Source organism: Trachypithecus francoisi, unplaced genomic scaffold, assembly GCF_009764315.1.
Source record: "Trachypithecus francoisi isolate TF-2019V2 unplaced genomic scaffold, Tfra_2.0 Lachesis_group20, whole genome shotgun sequence".
NCBI lineage: Eukaryota > Metazoa > Chordata > Mammalia > Primates > Cercopithecidae > Trachypithecus > Trachypithecus francoisi.
Window position 1 is genome coordinate 16,961,931 of NW_022681466.1, and position 14,227 is coordinate 16,976,157.

A 14,227-nucleotide genomic window follows, 5' to 3' on the forward strand; every position below is an offset into this window, starting at 1 on the left:
CAGAAGTGGGGGTTGCTGGCACCTTCTCTTTCTCCCCAGGTCCTTTCATCTGATTCCAGAGGAGACAGAGTTGGGGAGAAGCGGGGCGTGGAGAACGCTGAACCTGCTCTGGGGATTCTGTGTTTGCACAAAGAGTGGCAGGGGGTGACTGGAGGTCTGGGAAACTGGAAAGAATTGTGCTTGTTTTTTTTCTTTAAAACATGGTCTCCCTATGTTGCCCAGGCTGGTCTTGAACTCCTGGGCCCAAGCCATCCTCCTGCCTCAGCCTCCCAAAGTGTTGGGATTACAGGTATGAGCCACCGTGCCCGGCCTTGTGCTTAGTTTTTACTGCTCCCACCCAGAAGATTAAGAGGATCTAAGTGTTCTGTGTTATCAGACATAGCTGGTCCTGGTGCTGGTGAGTAGGGGCACTCAAGCCCTTGTAATGTTAACATTTTATTCCTACAATCACCACAAATATTGGGGGCTTATGTCTTCCCCCTTCTATCTTGGAGGATGGAGGGTGTATGTCCAGCAGTCCTCTCCTACACCAAGCACAAACAGCTACTACTTCTGCCTCTCTCCTGAGAAGAGCTATCATTCCCAAAGCTGGAAAACTCATGGCTTAGTCACCAGGGCCAGGCTGGCTCAATCCAGCCCAGGCCTTCCCAGCACCAGCCGCTACCATCATGCTAGTGAGCCAGTCAGCAGGAATGAGTACACAGAGGTGACTTAAGGCCAGGGAGGAATTACTTTCCATTCTCACCACCTCCTACAAGGAGGAAAAAAATCAAACCAACCTGAGACTGGGGAAGTGGGGAAGATGGGAACAGAATGGCTCTTCGAGGATTTACCTATATAGACTTAGGTGTCATCAAGGTCAAGAACCTAGGAACAGCTCAGATTAGCAAAATTTGAAGTTAAATCTGCAAGGAGCTGTTGATATAAGGGACAAGTAAGACCCAGAGGATGAGGGGAGGGGTGTTAAATCAGAGAAAAAGGAAGTGACCCCACCCAAAAAACTACAGAGATCAGGCAATAGCTTGAGGGGTTTTCAACTCCCCCCTATAATTTTCACGAGCCATCCCATAACGCACAATCTAATTTTTATAAGTGCTTGCTTTGCAAATTCAGCTTCAAGATAAATCTCCCTCCCCCCGCACCACAACCCCAAATAGAAATCTTGAATTGTCTCTGGGACAAGATAAGGAGAGGAAAATGCCCCAGACCAAGGTAAGAGCTACAGTTATCAGTCTTTAATAACTTACAGGCGAATGCTAAAAAACAGTTAATAACAATAATACAGAGGACATACACGGCTTATAAAAAGGGTCATGGATCTACAAATGTGGGGAGGGGTTCTTGGCACTTTCACAAACACAAAAATAAAAACTATGTGACCGGTATCCCTAGAAAAGCAGCTTGGGGAGACTCCCCAGTTGGGGGACAGAGGACGGGGAGATAGTTCTTTCATCCCAAACACATTCTCCAAGCCATTTTCCATCCCCCCCACCCAAAACGCATCCAATTAAAAAGCCAGAGAAGAAAAACAAGAAACAGGGTCGAGGTAGAGTCACAGTTTACATTTACGTCTCCACGGTCCTGCAGCGCCCACTTCTCCAGAGAGGATGAGAGAGAGATGTGCACAGACATGCCATCTCCCATCCCCACCCCAATGTGGCGCCAAAACAGGACCCCCCATTCTCCTCTCTCCTTCACTGAGGTGGACAAGTCCTGCACCCTAGTCTGACTGTCACAGGCTAGCCCCACGCTGCTGTCCAAGTGTGCAGACCCCTACCAGGTGGGGGGAAAGAGAGGGGGTGCTCGGGTCACCGTCTCTTCTTGCCACCCCGAGCTGCCTTCTTTCTCTTGAGAATCATCTCATAGAGGCGCTCCAGGCCCTGCTGCAGACCCAGACCGTCCACAGCGCTGCAGCCTTGCACATGAGTGAGAGTGGCGGCTGCGAGCTCTCGGACTGCCAGCCTCTTCTCCACCTCAGCAGCGCTCAGTGCCCCGGGCTGGTCCTGCTTGTTGGCCAGCACCAGCACTGGCACGCCCTGGTTGTCTGAGGCCCGGCTGATTCGGTGCAACTCCACCTTGGCCTCCTCCAGCCGCTCGGCCTCCGCAGCGTCCACCACAAACACCAGCCCGTCTGTCCGGCGGGTGTAAGAGCGCCACAGTGGTCGCAGCTTCTCCTGCCCCCCGACGTCCCACACTTGGAAGGTGATGCCACGCGATCCCCCGAGGGGCACCCGGATCTTCTCGGTGTTGAAGCCTTTGGTGGGGACACTCTGGACAAACTCCTTGAACTTGAGGCGGTAAAGGAGGGAGGTCTTTCCAGCAGAGTCCAGCCCAATGACCACGACATGCAGGGCTTGGAAGTGGGGCAAGAAGGAGGAGGCAGTGGGCGCCATCTCAGTCAAGTGGTTCCCCATAGTGAACTAAGGCGCCTAGTAGAGGCAGGGAGGCCTTGTAATTTAAGGTTCCGAGGAGCACAGCTGGGTTATCTGAACCAATAAAAGGTCATGGGAGAAAAAGGAGACGTTTAATATACACACAAGATTTGCAACTTCTTGATCCCTTCCTAAATCAGCCGCCCATCCTTCCTTTTTAAAATTCCTTTCCTTTTTTTTTTTTTTTTTTAAGGTATAACAGAGGTGTTTCCCCACTCCCTGGAGGGTCGTGAGGGGGGCGATGGGACCTAAAGAGACTTCCAGGTCCTGGGCCACTCAAGTGGGGGGTGAGGGCTCGATTCGTGGACGGTGGGCTTCTAGACCCTCTTCTCAGAGCTTATGGCGCCATCCCCCAGGCAAGATCCCCGCGGGAAGGGGGAAGTCGACAGTGCCCCAAACTAAGAGTTAGGGTGCAGACGCTGAGACCAGAGATTGAGTGCGGCTCCCATCCGCCCTCAGCAGCCCCAAGCCGTTGACACAGTGCCCTTCCTTACTCTGCGACCCCCGCCCCACCGCCCCACGACACTCCCCTGGCCGCCAGTCCTCCTCCGATAGCGGACCCCAGCTCCAGCGGCCCCGCACCGGGGCCGCCTCAGCACGGTCTGCAGTGTCCGTTTACCTCTCGTGAGCCGCGCTCTCCTCGAGCCTTTCCTGGTCAAACACCGCAGCCGCTCCGCGAGACCCGTGCAGGTACCTAGCGCGCCTCCACCGCTGCCTCTGCAGAGCCTGCCTAGGGTTCGGCCTTAAAAACCCGCGTGTGACGTCACAAGGCGCGGACCAACCAGCGGCGGCGGGGCGGAGCGTGGAGCTACGAGCTCTGCATCCCCCACCACACGCTGAGGGACGGTTGCTCAGTCCGTGGCTGCTCTATTTGACCTTTTCTACCACATTCTAATATTTGGAATTAAACCTGGATTTAATCCGGAACGGAGGGTGGGAGGGGCGAAAGGAACGTGGCTGGCAACGTTTGACTCGGGAGGAAAGATATGAATACCCTAATATTCGCACTACCATCACATCCCCCTCCATCAGGCAGAGATACCACCCCACATGGACACTCCTTCAGCCAAAGGATCTACTCGGAGAGGCTGACAAGCCTTTCTCCTTTATCTTTCATAATTCAATTGTCAAACCTGTGTGAACCTAGAGCCCCATAAAACAGCTGCTTCATAGTGGTAAGCCCATTATCTACAATAGCCTGTTAGGGACTGTTGTCTGCCTTTTACAGATAAAAGGGTTGAATGACTTTATCTAAGGTTACACTCAACAGTATGTTTAGGCGCAGTGGCTCATACCTGTAAACTCAGCACTTTGGGAGGCTGAGGCAGGCAGATCACTTGAGCTCAGGAGTTCCAGACCAGCCTGGACAACAGGGTGAAACCCCGTCAGTAATAAAAAGACAAAAATTAGCCGGGCGTGGTGGCGGGTGCCTGTAATCCCAGCTACTCAGGAGGCTGAGGCAGGAGAATCGCTTGAACCCACTGGTGGAGGTTGCAGTGAGCTGTGATCGTGCCACTGCATTCTAGCCTGGGCGACAGGGTGAGACTCTGTCTCAAAACAAAACAAACAAACAAACAAAAACAGTGTGTTTATTGGGCCGGGCACGGTGGCTCATGCCTGTAATACCAGCACTTTGGGAGGCCGAGGTGGGCCGATCACCTGAGGTCAGGAGTTCCAGACCAGCCTGGCCAACATGGTGAAACCCTGTCCCTACTAAAAATACAAAAATTAGCCGGGTGTGGTGGCGGGCGCCTGTAATTCCAGCTACTGGGGAGGCTGAGGCAGGAGAATCGCTTGAACCCAGGAGGTGGAGGTTGCAGTGAGCTGATATCACGCCATTGCACTCCAGCCTGGGCAACAGAGCAAGACTCCGTCTCAAAAAAAACAAAAAACAAAAACAGTGTGTTTATTGACCTCATTCATACTGTGTGCTCTGAATGAGACAGAGAGATGGCAGAGAAATAGAGAATGTCTCGGCTGTAGAACCAGGACTCAGAGGGCTTAAGACTTAAGACTGGCGGTGACAGAATGAGACAGCACATGTATTGGGTCTTTGTAAATCATGAGATAGCACTTGTAGGATTTCAGAGGAGAGAGAGAATGTGTCAACTGGAATCTTCTGGAAATCTTTAGCCCTATCTAGGACTGGTTAGGAGGGGTGCAGGAATGAGTGGGGTCTCCCCAGCCACTGCAGCCTGCTACAGTCTGGGCAGCCCTGAAAGGAAGGAGATGCCACAAAGGGGCAGTGTGACCAAAAGGACAACAGTGATTAGGTGGGGGAGGGGAGAGGGCAAATCAAAGAAGAATGAAATTGTAGATTGTAACTTTATGTATGTATGTATGTATGTATTTATTTTTGAGACGGAGTCTTGCTCTGTTGCCCAGGCTGGAGTGCAATGGTGCGATCTCAGCTCACTGCAACCTACACCTCCCAGGTTCTAGCAATTCTCCTGCCTCAGCCTCCCGAGTAGCTGGTATTATAGGCATGTGCCACCACGCCCAGCTAATTTTGTACTTTTAGTAGAGATGGGATTTCTCCATGTTCAGGCTGGTCTCAAACTCCTGACCTCCAGTGATCCGCTTGTGTCGGCCTCCCAAAGTGTTGGGATTACAGGCGTGAGCCACTGCACATGGCCAGTTGTAACTGTAATATTCCTATTTTTGCCTGGAGGTTGGATTATTTTATTTATTGTGTAATTCAGTATTAACCTTTTTAAGGGCTATGTGTGAGAGGGATTGGAAAAAGGAGAAGGGAAGTCATTGCCAGACAGCAGGGCCCAGCCTTTTCCTGCCCACCCGCCTCAATCAAGTGCTGATAAATAAGCTTCCCATCTGTTTGTCACCAGCATGCCTTGCCACCTCCTTCTTCCCCCCTCCACTACAAAACCAGCCACCTGGTTTCCCCAGCAATGCAGGGAGCCTCGCCAAATCCCTAAAGACCTCAGGAAATTAGTCTAAGATTAAGACCTTAGGAAATTAGTTTGTTACACCCCAAGTTGGAGGGTGACAGGTTGCAGCAGCAGCTAATGTACAGGAGACAGAGCTGAGCATGGTGAAGTTAGGAGAGGGGAAGACGGAACAGGCCCAGCAGTTGAGAACCACTGCACTGTTGAGTGGCCACTGCATGCTAGGCTCTGGTCTAGGAACTTTGCTTACTTTTTCTTTTTTAATACACAAGTCAAGCCCATGAAGTAAGTATGGTTAGTCTAAAAAGAAGAAACTGAAGCACAGAAAGGTTAGGTAATTTGTTGAAGGTCGTCCAGCTAGAAACTGGCCAAATGTGGCTTTGAACAAATGTTGCAATGGCTATGAGACTGAAAACACACAGAAACTGAAAACACACAAGTTGTCTTGGTTCTTCCACAATCTTTGAAGCTTCTTTAACATGGCTCCTATAATGTATCTTGGGACTCACACCCAAGATAGAAATTGTCACTTATCTGATAAAGGAAATGAAACTGACAATCCTACCCCACCCTTCCATCTTTCATGTTTGCCAGAGAAGGTGTTAATGAACAAATGGGAAGGAGAAGGTGGGGCTGGGGAGGGGTAAAGAAAGGGTCCCAGCTCATCCAGGCATCACTAAGCTATGGGCCTACACTAATCTCTGCAGAGAACATCTGAACATTTGTACATTAAGCAATCATTATTTTTTGAACGATACAGAGATTAGCATGGCCCCTGTGCAAGGATGACATGCAAATTCATGAAGCATTCCCTATTTTATTTTTTTCAAAATTAAAATACAAATGCTTTTTTTTTTTTTTTTTTTTTACAGACAAGGTCTCACTCTGTCAGCCAGGCTGGAGTGCAGTGGCGAGACCATAGCTTGCTGCAGCCTTGAACTCTTTGGCTCAAGAGATCCTCCGCCTCAGACTCCTGAGCAGCTGGGATTACAGACGCGTGCCACCACATTTGGCTAGAGAACTACTTTAGATTAGTGGAAGAGTGTGCAGGAGAACCTTTCAAAGAGGTGACGCTGAGTCAAGGTTTAAGTGACACTGAGTCAGATAAGCATCATTCTTCCTCAGCGTTGTCTCCTCCACCAGACTAAGTGATCAAGGGCAGCAGCTGGTTCTTATCTGTAGCTTTACCATGCCCAGCACCATGCCTGGCACACATAGGCAGTCAGAAAATCTTGTGTGAATTAATGAATGAATGATGGAAAAAATGTACTCAGAGGGCTCCCTGAGTATGAGAACCAAACCTCCACCCTTAGCATGTGAGTTTCCTAGCCTGGGGTCCTTGGGCCCTTGGGGGTTCTGTTGATACTGGGTTGGCCAGGAATTCCTACAAACCCTGCATTTCTAGGCAGTGTCTGAGTAGTATAGAACTCTCAGGCCTTTGCTGGAGAGAAGGAACTTAAAGGAGAAAAACAGGGACCAAAGATGGAGATGACACTGGAGAGAGAGGTTGCCCTCAGGGCATGCTGGAATACTGGACTGAGAGTCAGTGCGTGAGTCCCATCCTTCCATCCCTCATAGGAGAGTAGCTTGAAAAAGTAAAAAGTCACTTCTGGCAAAGAGCAGTGGCTCACGCCTGTAATCCCAACACTTTGGGTGGCTGAGGCGGACGGATCACCTGAAGTCAGGAGTTCAAGACCAGCCTGGCCAACATGGTGAAACCCTGTCTCTACTAAAAATACAAAAAAAATTAGCAGGGTGTGGTGGCGTACGCCTGTAGTCCCAACTACTTGGGAGGCTGAAGCAGGAGAATAGCTGGAATGGGGAAGGTGAAGGTTGCAGTGAGCCGAGATTGTGCCACTGCACTCCAGCCTGGGCGACAGAGCGAGACTCCGTCTCAATTAAAAAACAAAAAAAAGAAAGAAAGAAAAAGAAAAAAAAAAGTCACTTCCCCGCCTGGGAGCCTCGGTTTCCTTATCCTGTAATGAAGGGCTTTAGACGTCTCCAGGTCCTTTACCCGTAACGGTCCATGCTCTGAAGTAAGGGAGGGTAGGAGGATGGGTGGAGCTTGCCTAGGAAGTGGCTGAGAACATCCTTGTCTCTGCAGCATATTAGCCAAGTACCTGTCTTCGTAAACAAACGAGGGAAAGACGAGTCTGCAGGAGTAGGGGGTCGGGTGGGGGAATGGACGCCACGGAGCAGTTATCAGCTCGGGAATCACGAAGGCCCATGTTTCAAATCCCAGTTCTGTTTCCTCATGAACAAAATGGAGAAAACCCAGCCCATCGCTAAGTATGAGTGTAGGGCAAAATTGTGTGAAAGGGCCCCAAAGATACCCTTCTCCCCAACCAGGAGCTCTCTCCCTGGCAACCACCCCAAAATCAAGTCCCAGGGTGGAGTCAAGGGCTAGAAATAAGTAGATGCTGCCCCCTGGTGGATGTATTTGTCACTGCCTGACTGGTGAAGAAAAGCGGAGTCGTCCGAGATGAAGTTATTCAGGGTCCTTTGTTGGCTCCCGAAGTCTCCTTTCAGACAGGGCCTTTCCTACAGTTTCAGATTGGAGGTAGAAAATACACCCCCTTCAAGTTTTTAGTGTGTGAGTGATACCAAATTAAAATGAACACTATTTGAGCAGAAACTCTAATTTTGATGACCTTTTCCATGTATTTACAGAGGGTCTAATAGGTCCAGGGAACACTGACTGAGGCAGGCAGGAGAGGGTTACAGGGTGGGGAAGATTTTTTTTTTTTTTTCTGAGACAGGGTCTTACTCTATGGCCCAGGCTGGAGTGCAATGGTGTGATCGCAGCTCACTGCAACCTCCGCATCCTGGGCTTCAGTGATCCTCCCACCTCAGCCTCCTGAGTAGCTGGGACTTACAGGCTCCCACCACCACACCCAGCTAATTTTTTTCTTTTTTTCTTTTTGAGATGGAATCTTGCTCTTTCGCCCAGGCTGGAGTGCAGTGGCATGATCTTGGCTCACTGCAACCTCCGCCTCCTGGGTTCAAGCAATTCTCCTGCCTCAGCCTCCCAAGTAGCTGAGATTACAGGCACCCGAAACCACGCCTAGCTAATTTTTGTGTTTTTAGTAGAGACGGGATTTCACCATGTTGGTCAGGCATGATCTTGGCTCACTGCAACGTCTGCCTGCTGGGTTCAAGTGATTCTGCTGCCTCAGCCTCCCGAGTAGCTGGGATTACAGGCGTGTGCCACCATGCCCGGCTAATTTTGGTATTTTTAGTAGAGACAGGGTTTCACCATGTGTCTCAGGCTGGTCTCAAACTTGGCTCAAGCAATCTACCTGCCTCAGCCTCTCAAAGTGCTGGGATCAAGGCAAGAGCCACCATGCTCGGCCGTGGGAAGGTTTTCAAGAGCTCAATTGCAGCCATGGTGTAATGTCTGCAGGCTATCCATATGGGGACAAATGTCCAGAGTCCATATGCTCAGGAGTCTGGAGCTCAGGGGAGGCCTTAGTTGGAGGAGTGACCTTGGGTGGTCAGTGAGAAACAGACACAAGAGTCCTGAGATGGGTGGAACTCCCCAGGGAGCAATGGGGTGAGAGGAGGAAAGTGGTTCCATAACACTGTCATGAGCATCTCCACATTCAAGGCAGGGAAATGAAGTGAAGGATGGAGAAGCAGTGTCTGGAGAGGTAGAAGGAAAACCACAAAAGGCCACAAAGCTGCAAGTGCCTAAAGCTAGGGAAAGTAAGGACTTGAGGAAGGAAAAGGGAGTGGCCCTCAGCATCCAAGGACTGAGAGACCAGAGGGAATTCGGACAGCCTGGGGATGGGGGGTTCCAAGAGGAATGTCTAGGGGTGGCTAGAGAAGGGGGCTGGAGATTTCGAGGAGAGTTATCTCAACAGAGGTGACAGTGCCAAGAAGGGTTCTCTCCAGAAAACGTAGAGTTGAACAAGGACTGAGCTGGCACTGGAGAACTTGCAGGAGACCAAGTAAGCCATCAGGAAAGCAACAGGAGATGGAGGTCTCATCCTTCTGTGACCTTGCAGACAGGCAGTCATAGACCACCCAGGATTAGCCCTTATTGGACACAAAAGGAAATTCCTAGGCTCTTAGATATGAGTAAAAGGAGAATATCCCAGTCTCAGCAGGAATGTCAGTCTCAGAGCCAGATTTCATGGCCGGGGTGCCAGGACTTCCTGAAGATCAGAATGAGGGCCCTGATGGTCAAAAGAGGTGTTATGGGCTCTTGGGACTTGGTGTGTGAAAGGCAATAAGCCCATAGTTGGTGGGGTGAGGGGGCTCCTCTGCCTGTCTGTGGGCTCTGGAGACCACTGAAAACCAGCTGCATCCCCCCGACCACATCCTTTCAGCATGTGCCACCCTTGGGGAAAGCCACCTGTGAACTATGTCAGGATGGTTTCCCCCAAAATTTGGAGCCCACTCTGAAGTCTAGCACAGTTCAGAGCTCTAGGGTAACCAACTCTCCCTGATCGCCTGGAACCTTGCCAGTTTTTGTTCTCAAAGTCCCATATTCCAGGAAACCCCTAATCCCCTAGCAAACTGGATGACTGGTTACCCCCACTGGGAGCTCAGACCTCCTACTTGACTAGTGAGTTTTGAGGTCACAGGGACAATCCTAAGTTGTGGGACAGAGGGCCTCTGGGCTCCTGCAAGAGTCTGCACTCTCCTACCTGTGTCCTGTGCCTGAGGAGTGCGACCATAAAATAGAAAGTGAAAAACATCATGACAAGTGGAGAGAGAGGGAAGAAGAAAGAAAAAAGCTTCATATTTTACTACATTTTTTCCTTCTAACAGTGATGGTGTCTCACTATGTTGCTCAGGCTGGTCTCAACCTCCTGGGCTCAAGTGATGCTCCCACCTCAGCCTGCCTGAGTAGCTAAGACCACAGGTGCACACCACCATGCCTGGCTAATTATTTATTTATTATTATTATTATTTATTTTATTTTGAGATAGAGTTTCGCTCTTGTTGCCCAGGCTGGAGTGCAATGGCACCATCTCACTTCACCACAACCTCCGCCTCCTGAGTTCAAGTGATTCTCCTGCCTCAGCCTCCTGAATAGCTGGGATTACAAGCATGTGCCTTCATGCCTGGTCAGTTTCTCCACGTTGGTCAGGCTGGTCTCGAACTTCCGACCTCAGGTGATCCACCCACCTCGGCCTCCCAAAGTGCTGGGATTACAGGCGTGAGCCACTGCGCCTGGCCTATTATTATTATTTCATAGAGACAGGGTATCTCTACGTTGTTCAGGCTGGTCTTGAATTGCTGGGCTCAAGTGATTTTCCCACCTTGCCCTCCCGAGGTGTTGGGATTACAGGCATGAGCCACCACCCCTGGCCTCCTCTATACTTTTTTGGGGGGTCCATTTTTTTACAATTTTTATTTTTATTTTTAAAAATTATTTGTAGAGATGAGGTCTTGCTATGTTGCCCAGGCTGGTCTCAAACTCTTGGACTCAAGTGATCTGCGCACCTCGGCCTCCCAAGGTGCTGGAATTACAGGCATGAACCACCGTGCTTGGCCCTTATATAGTTTTGTTTTGCTTTTTTTTTTTGAGATGGAGTCGCACTCTGTCACCTAGGCTGAAGTGCAGTGGCATGATCTTGGCTCACTGCAACCTCCACCTCCGGGTTCAAGTAATTCTCCCGCCTCAGCCCCCTGAGTAGCTGGAACTACAGGCGCATGCCACCACACCCAGCTAATTTTTTTATTTTTAGTAGAAATGGTTTCACTACATTGGCCAGGCTGGTCTCCGACTCCTGACCTCATGATCCGCCCTCCTTGGCCTCCCAAAGTGCTGGGATTACAGGCGTGAGCCGCCGCACCCGGCCTTGGCCCTTACATACTTTTTTTTTTTTTTTTTTTGAGACGGAGTCTAGCTCTGTCGCCCAGGCTGGAGTGCAGTGGCGCGATCTCGGCTCACTGCAAGCTCCGCCTCCTGGGTTTACGCCATTCTCCTGCCTCAGCCTCCTGAGTAGCTGGGACTACAGGCGCCCGCCACCTCACCCGGCTAGTTTTTTTTTGTATTTTTTAGTAGAGACGGGGTTTCACCGTGTAGACCAGGATGGTCTCGATCTCCTGACCTCGTGATCCACCCGTCTCGGCCTCCCAAAGTGCTGGGATTACAGGCTTGAGCCACCGCGCCCGGCCGGCCCTTACATACTTTTATAGTTCCATTTTTTTCACTTTGAAATCTTTGACCCACTTGGCATTTATCTTGGTGTATGGTGAGTGAACCGTGATTGTAACACTGCACTCCAGCCTGGACAACAGAGGGAAACCTTGTCTCAAAATATAGATAGATACAGCCGGGCGCGGTGGCTCAAGCCTGTAATCCCAGCACTTAGGAAGGCCGAGGCGGTGGATCACGAGGTCAGGAGATGGAGACCATCCTGGCTAACGCGGTGAAACCCCGTCTCTACTAAAAATACAAAAAAATTAGTCCAGTGTGGTGGCACGCTCCTGTAGTCCCAGCTACTTGGTAGGCTGAGGCAGGAGAATCGCTTAAACCCGGGAGGCGGAGGTTGCAGTGAACTGAGATAGTGCCACTGCACTCCAGCCCGGGCGAGAGTGCGAGACTCCATCTTAGAAAAAAAAAAAATAGATAGGTAGACAGACAGATAGATAGATAGGCCAGGCTCAGTGGCTCACACCTATAATCTCAGCACCTTGGGAGGCCGAGGTGGGTGGCTGCCATGTTGCACTTCACAGGGTAATAGAATGGAGATGACAATGACACGGTGGAGATTGGGGTAAAGTGAAATGAGGGAAACACTTGCTGAGAGGTTAAAAAAAAAAAAAAAGTAAGGGCCACCAAAAGACTCAGCAATCCAGATAAATGTCTTGATTATCTTATCATCGAGATAAGATATATTGCATTGAACTATTATTTATTTTGATTACTGAAGGGTTCTGGAGGAGCACCCCCTGAAATTCGAACCTAGAGGACTGGCCTCACCCTAATCCTGGCCATGGCTAACAATAATGCCCACCTCTTAGGGGTGTTGAGTGAATTAAATGAGATAATGCACGTAGAGCCCTCGGACCCGAGGCTGGCATTGGGAAAGGCACAGTTTATATTTTTTGACCTGGTTGTTCACCAGGCAATCCCTGCCATCCCGCTCTGCGTCCTGCAGGGGGAGCATGACTGACTGACTGTCACTATCCAATCTAGGATACCTTCTTGCTTTTCTGAAATCAAATAAAAGAGACATAAACTCCCATCTCAGCTGTTGTGTTAGGAAGGAGGACGGGAATGGTAAATGCTGACGCTACAGGCGGCAGTCTGTGTCTCAGAGAGAAAATTTATCCCAACCTTCCTTGGGGCCTTGACTCCATCTTCCCCCCAGAGCACCCCGCCAGTCACCCCGCCCTGTGGTGTCCTCCCACCCGGAGGCTGATCTTCCCCCTTCACACCTGCCCCAGGCCAATAGCCTCCTAACGGCTATTGAATGCTCCAGTGAGCCGTGATTGCACCACTGCACTCCAGCCTTGGTAACAGAGCCAGACCCTGTCTCAAATAAATAAAAATAAAAATAAAGGAAAGAAAGGGTGGCAACAGAAGTGGGTCCCATTGAACTTCAAGCCTTCAAGCTGCAGCCATGGCTGGACAGGTTGAACTAGCAGGCAGGAGCAGTCGCCATCTTGGCAGGGATTAATGACCCTGATCCATCATCAGGAGGAGGGAGTGGTGCTCTTATGCAGGGCGGGCAGGTGGAACATGTGTGAACACTGGTGATCTGTTTGGGTGCCACGTGTTACTCCCAGGTCCACCTGTGACATGAATGGACAAGTGCAGGAATAATCTGATATTATTCTCTATTAAATAATGTGCACAACAAATTTCTGGATTTTTATTAAAAGAGCATCTTCTCTGCTACGTGCAAATATATGATCTGAGAAATTCTGACCCGTGGACGTTAAAGTATAAAAAGGTTTCCTTGTCTCAGAACAATGTTAGAACAGACATCAACTCACTGCTTCTAGAAGAGCAGCCACTCCTTGATTTCACAAACTCAATAAACAGTCTCAGTTGTTGTTTAGTATCATTAGGAAGACCACTATTTTGCCAGAGGTTTCTAGAGCATGTCACAATGACATTGGATACCAAAGAAATGAGTAACAGGCTTGGTTATATGCAATGGCTACCCTCAACCCCCCAACTTCCTATCCAGTCAAATTCCCTCTGACCTGCTCTCTGCATCTGCCTCTCCAGAAACAGGGCAGACACAGGATTGTCAAAAGTGCTTGCTTCCACCCTCTCCCCCTAAAGGTGACTCAATAAGCAGCCCCTGCCCCGCCCAAGGGTCCCTACCACCTTTCCCTGGCTCTGGGTCCACTTTTCTGTACCTTGGACATGGGCATAACATGTTACCCATGAGGCACAGGATGAGTAGCAGGGGCAGCCCTGTGACCAGCTGCTGCAAGAGGGGCTGCTGTTTGGCTGGCTACTCTTATGCAGCTCTATGCAGTACAAAACAGCAGGAGAGAGAAGAATGGCAAGTGGAGGGGGAGGCAGAAAATAACAAGAACAAATGCACATATATGATCGTGGACTTGGGTTTTAATTTCCTTATGAGGGCTCCCGTGTCATGTAAAACTTATATTGAGTGTCTATGCTTTCCTCCTGCTAATCTATCTGACGTCAGTTTCAGTCTCAGACCCAGCAGGGACCCTAAGGGGATAGAGGTAAAGTTTTGCCTCCCCTACACAGTCATTGCCCACTCCCACCCTCATCTTGAGTTAACCTCTGATCTACTTTATGTCTACAGAGTTCCCTTTCCTGGCATTTCATATGAAGGGAATCACACTGTATGTGGTCTTTTGTGTCTGACTGATGTCTTTCTCTGAGTGTAATGTTTCTGAGGTTCATCACCATTGTGGCATGTGCCATTATGTTGTACCATT

The 14,227-nt window shown here is 49.9% G+C and overlaps 1 protein-coding gene and 1 pseudogene across 1 annotated transcript; one reads left to right on the plus strand and one right to left on the minus strand.

The window, feature by feature from the left end:
• Nucleotides 1-1,018: 1,018 nt before the first annotated feature.
• ARL4D (ADP ribosylation factor like GTPase 4D) lies at nucleotides 1,019-3,190 on the minus strand. The gene is made up of 2 exons (XM_033182850.1): nucleotides 3,052-3,190; nucleotides 1,019-2,486 (listed from the first exon to the last, which is right to left on the minus strand). Exon 2 carries the CDS (start codon nucleotides 2,412-2,414, stop codon nucleotides 1,809-1,811), a length of 606 nt encoding a protein of 201 aa, XP_033038741.1. The 5' UTR covers nucleotides 2,415-2,486; nucleotides 3,052-3,190; the 3' UTR covers nucleotides 1,019-1,808.
• Nucleotides 3,191-6,058: 2,868 nt separating this feature from the next.
• LOC117068043 lies at nucleotides 6,059-6,158 on the plus strand (annotated as a pseudogene).
• The last annotated feature ends 8,069 nt before the right edge of the window (nucleotides 6,159-14,227 follow it).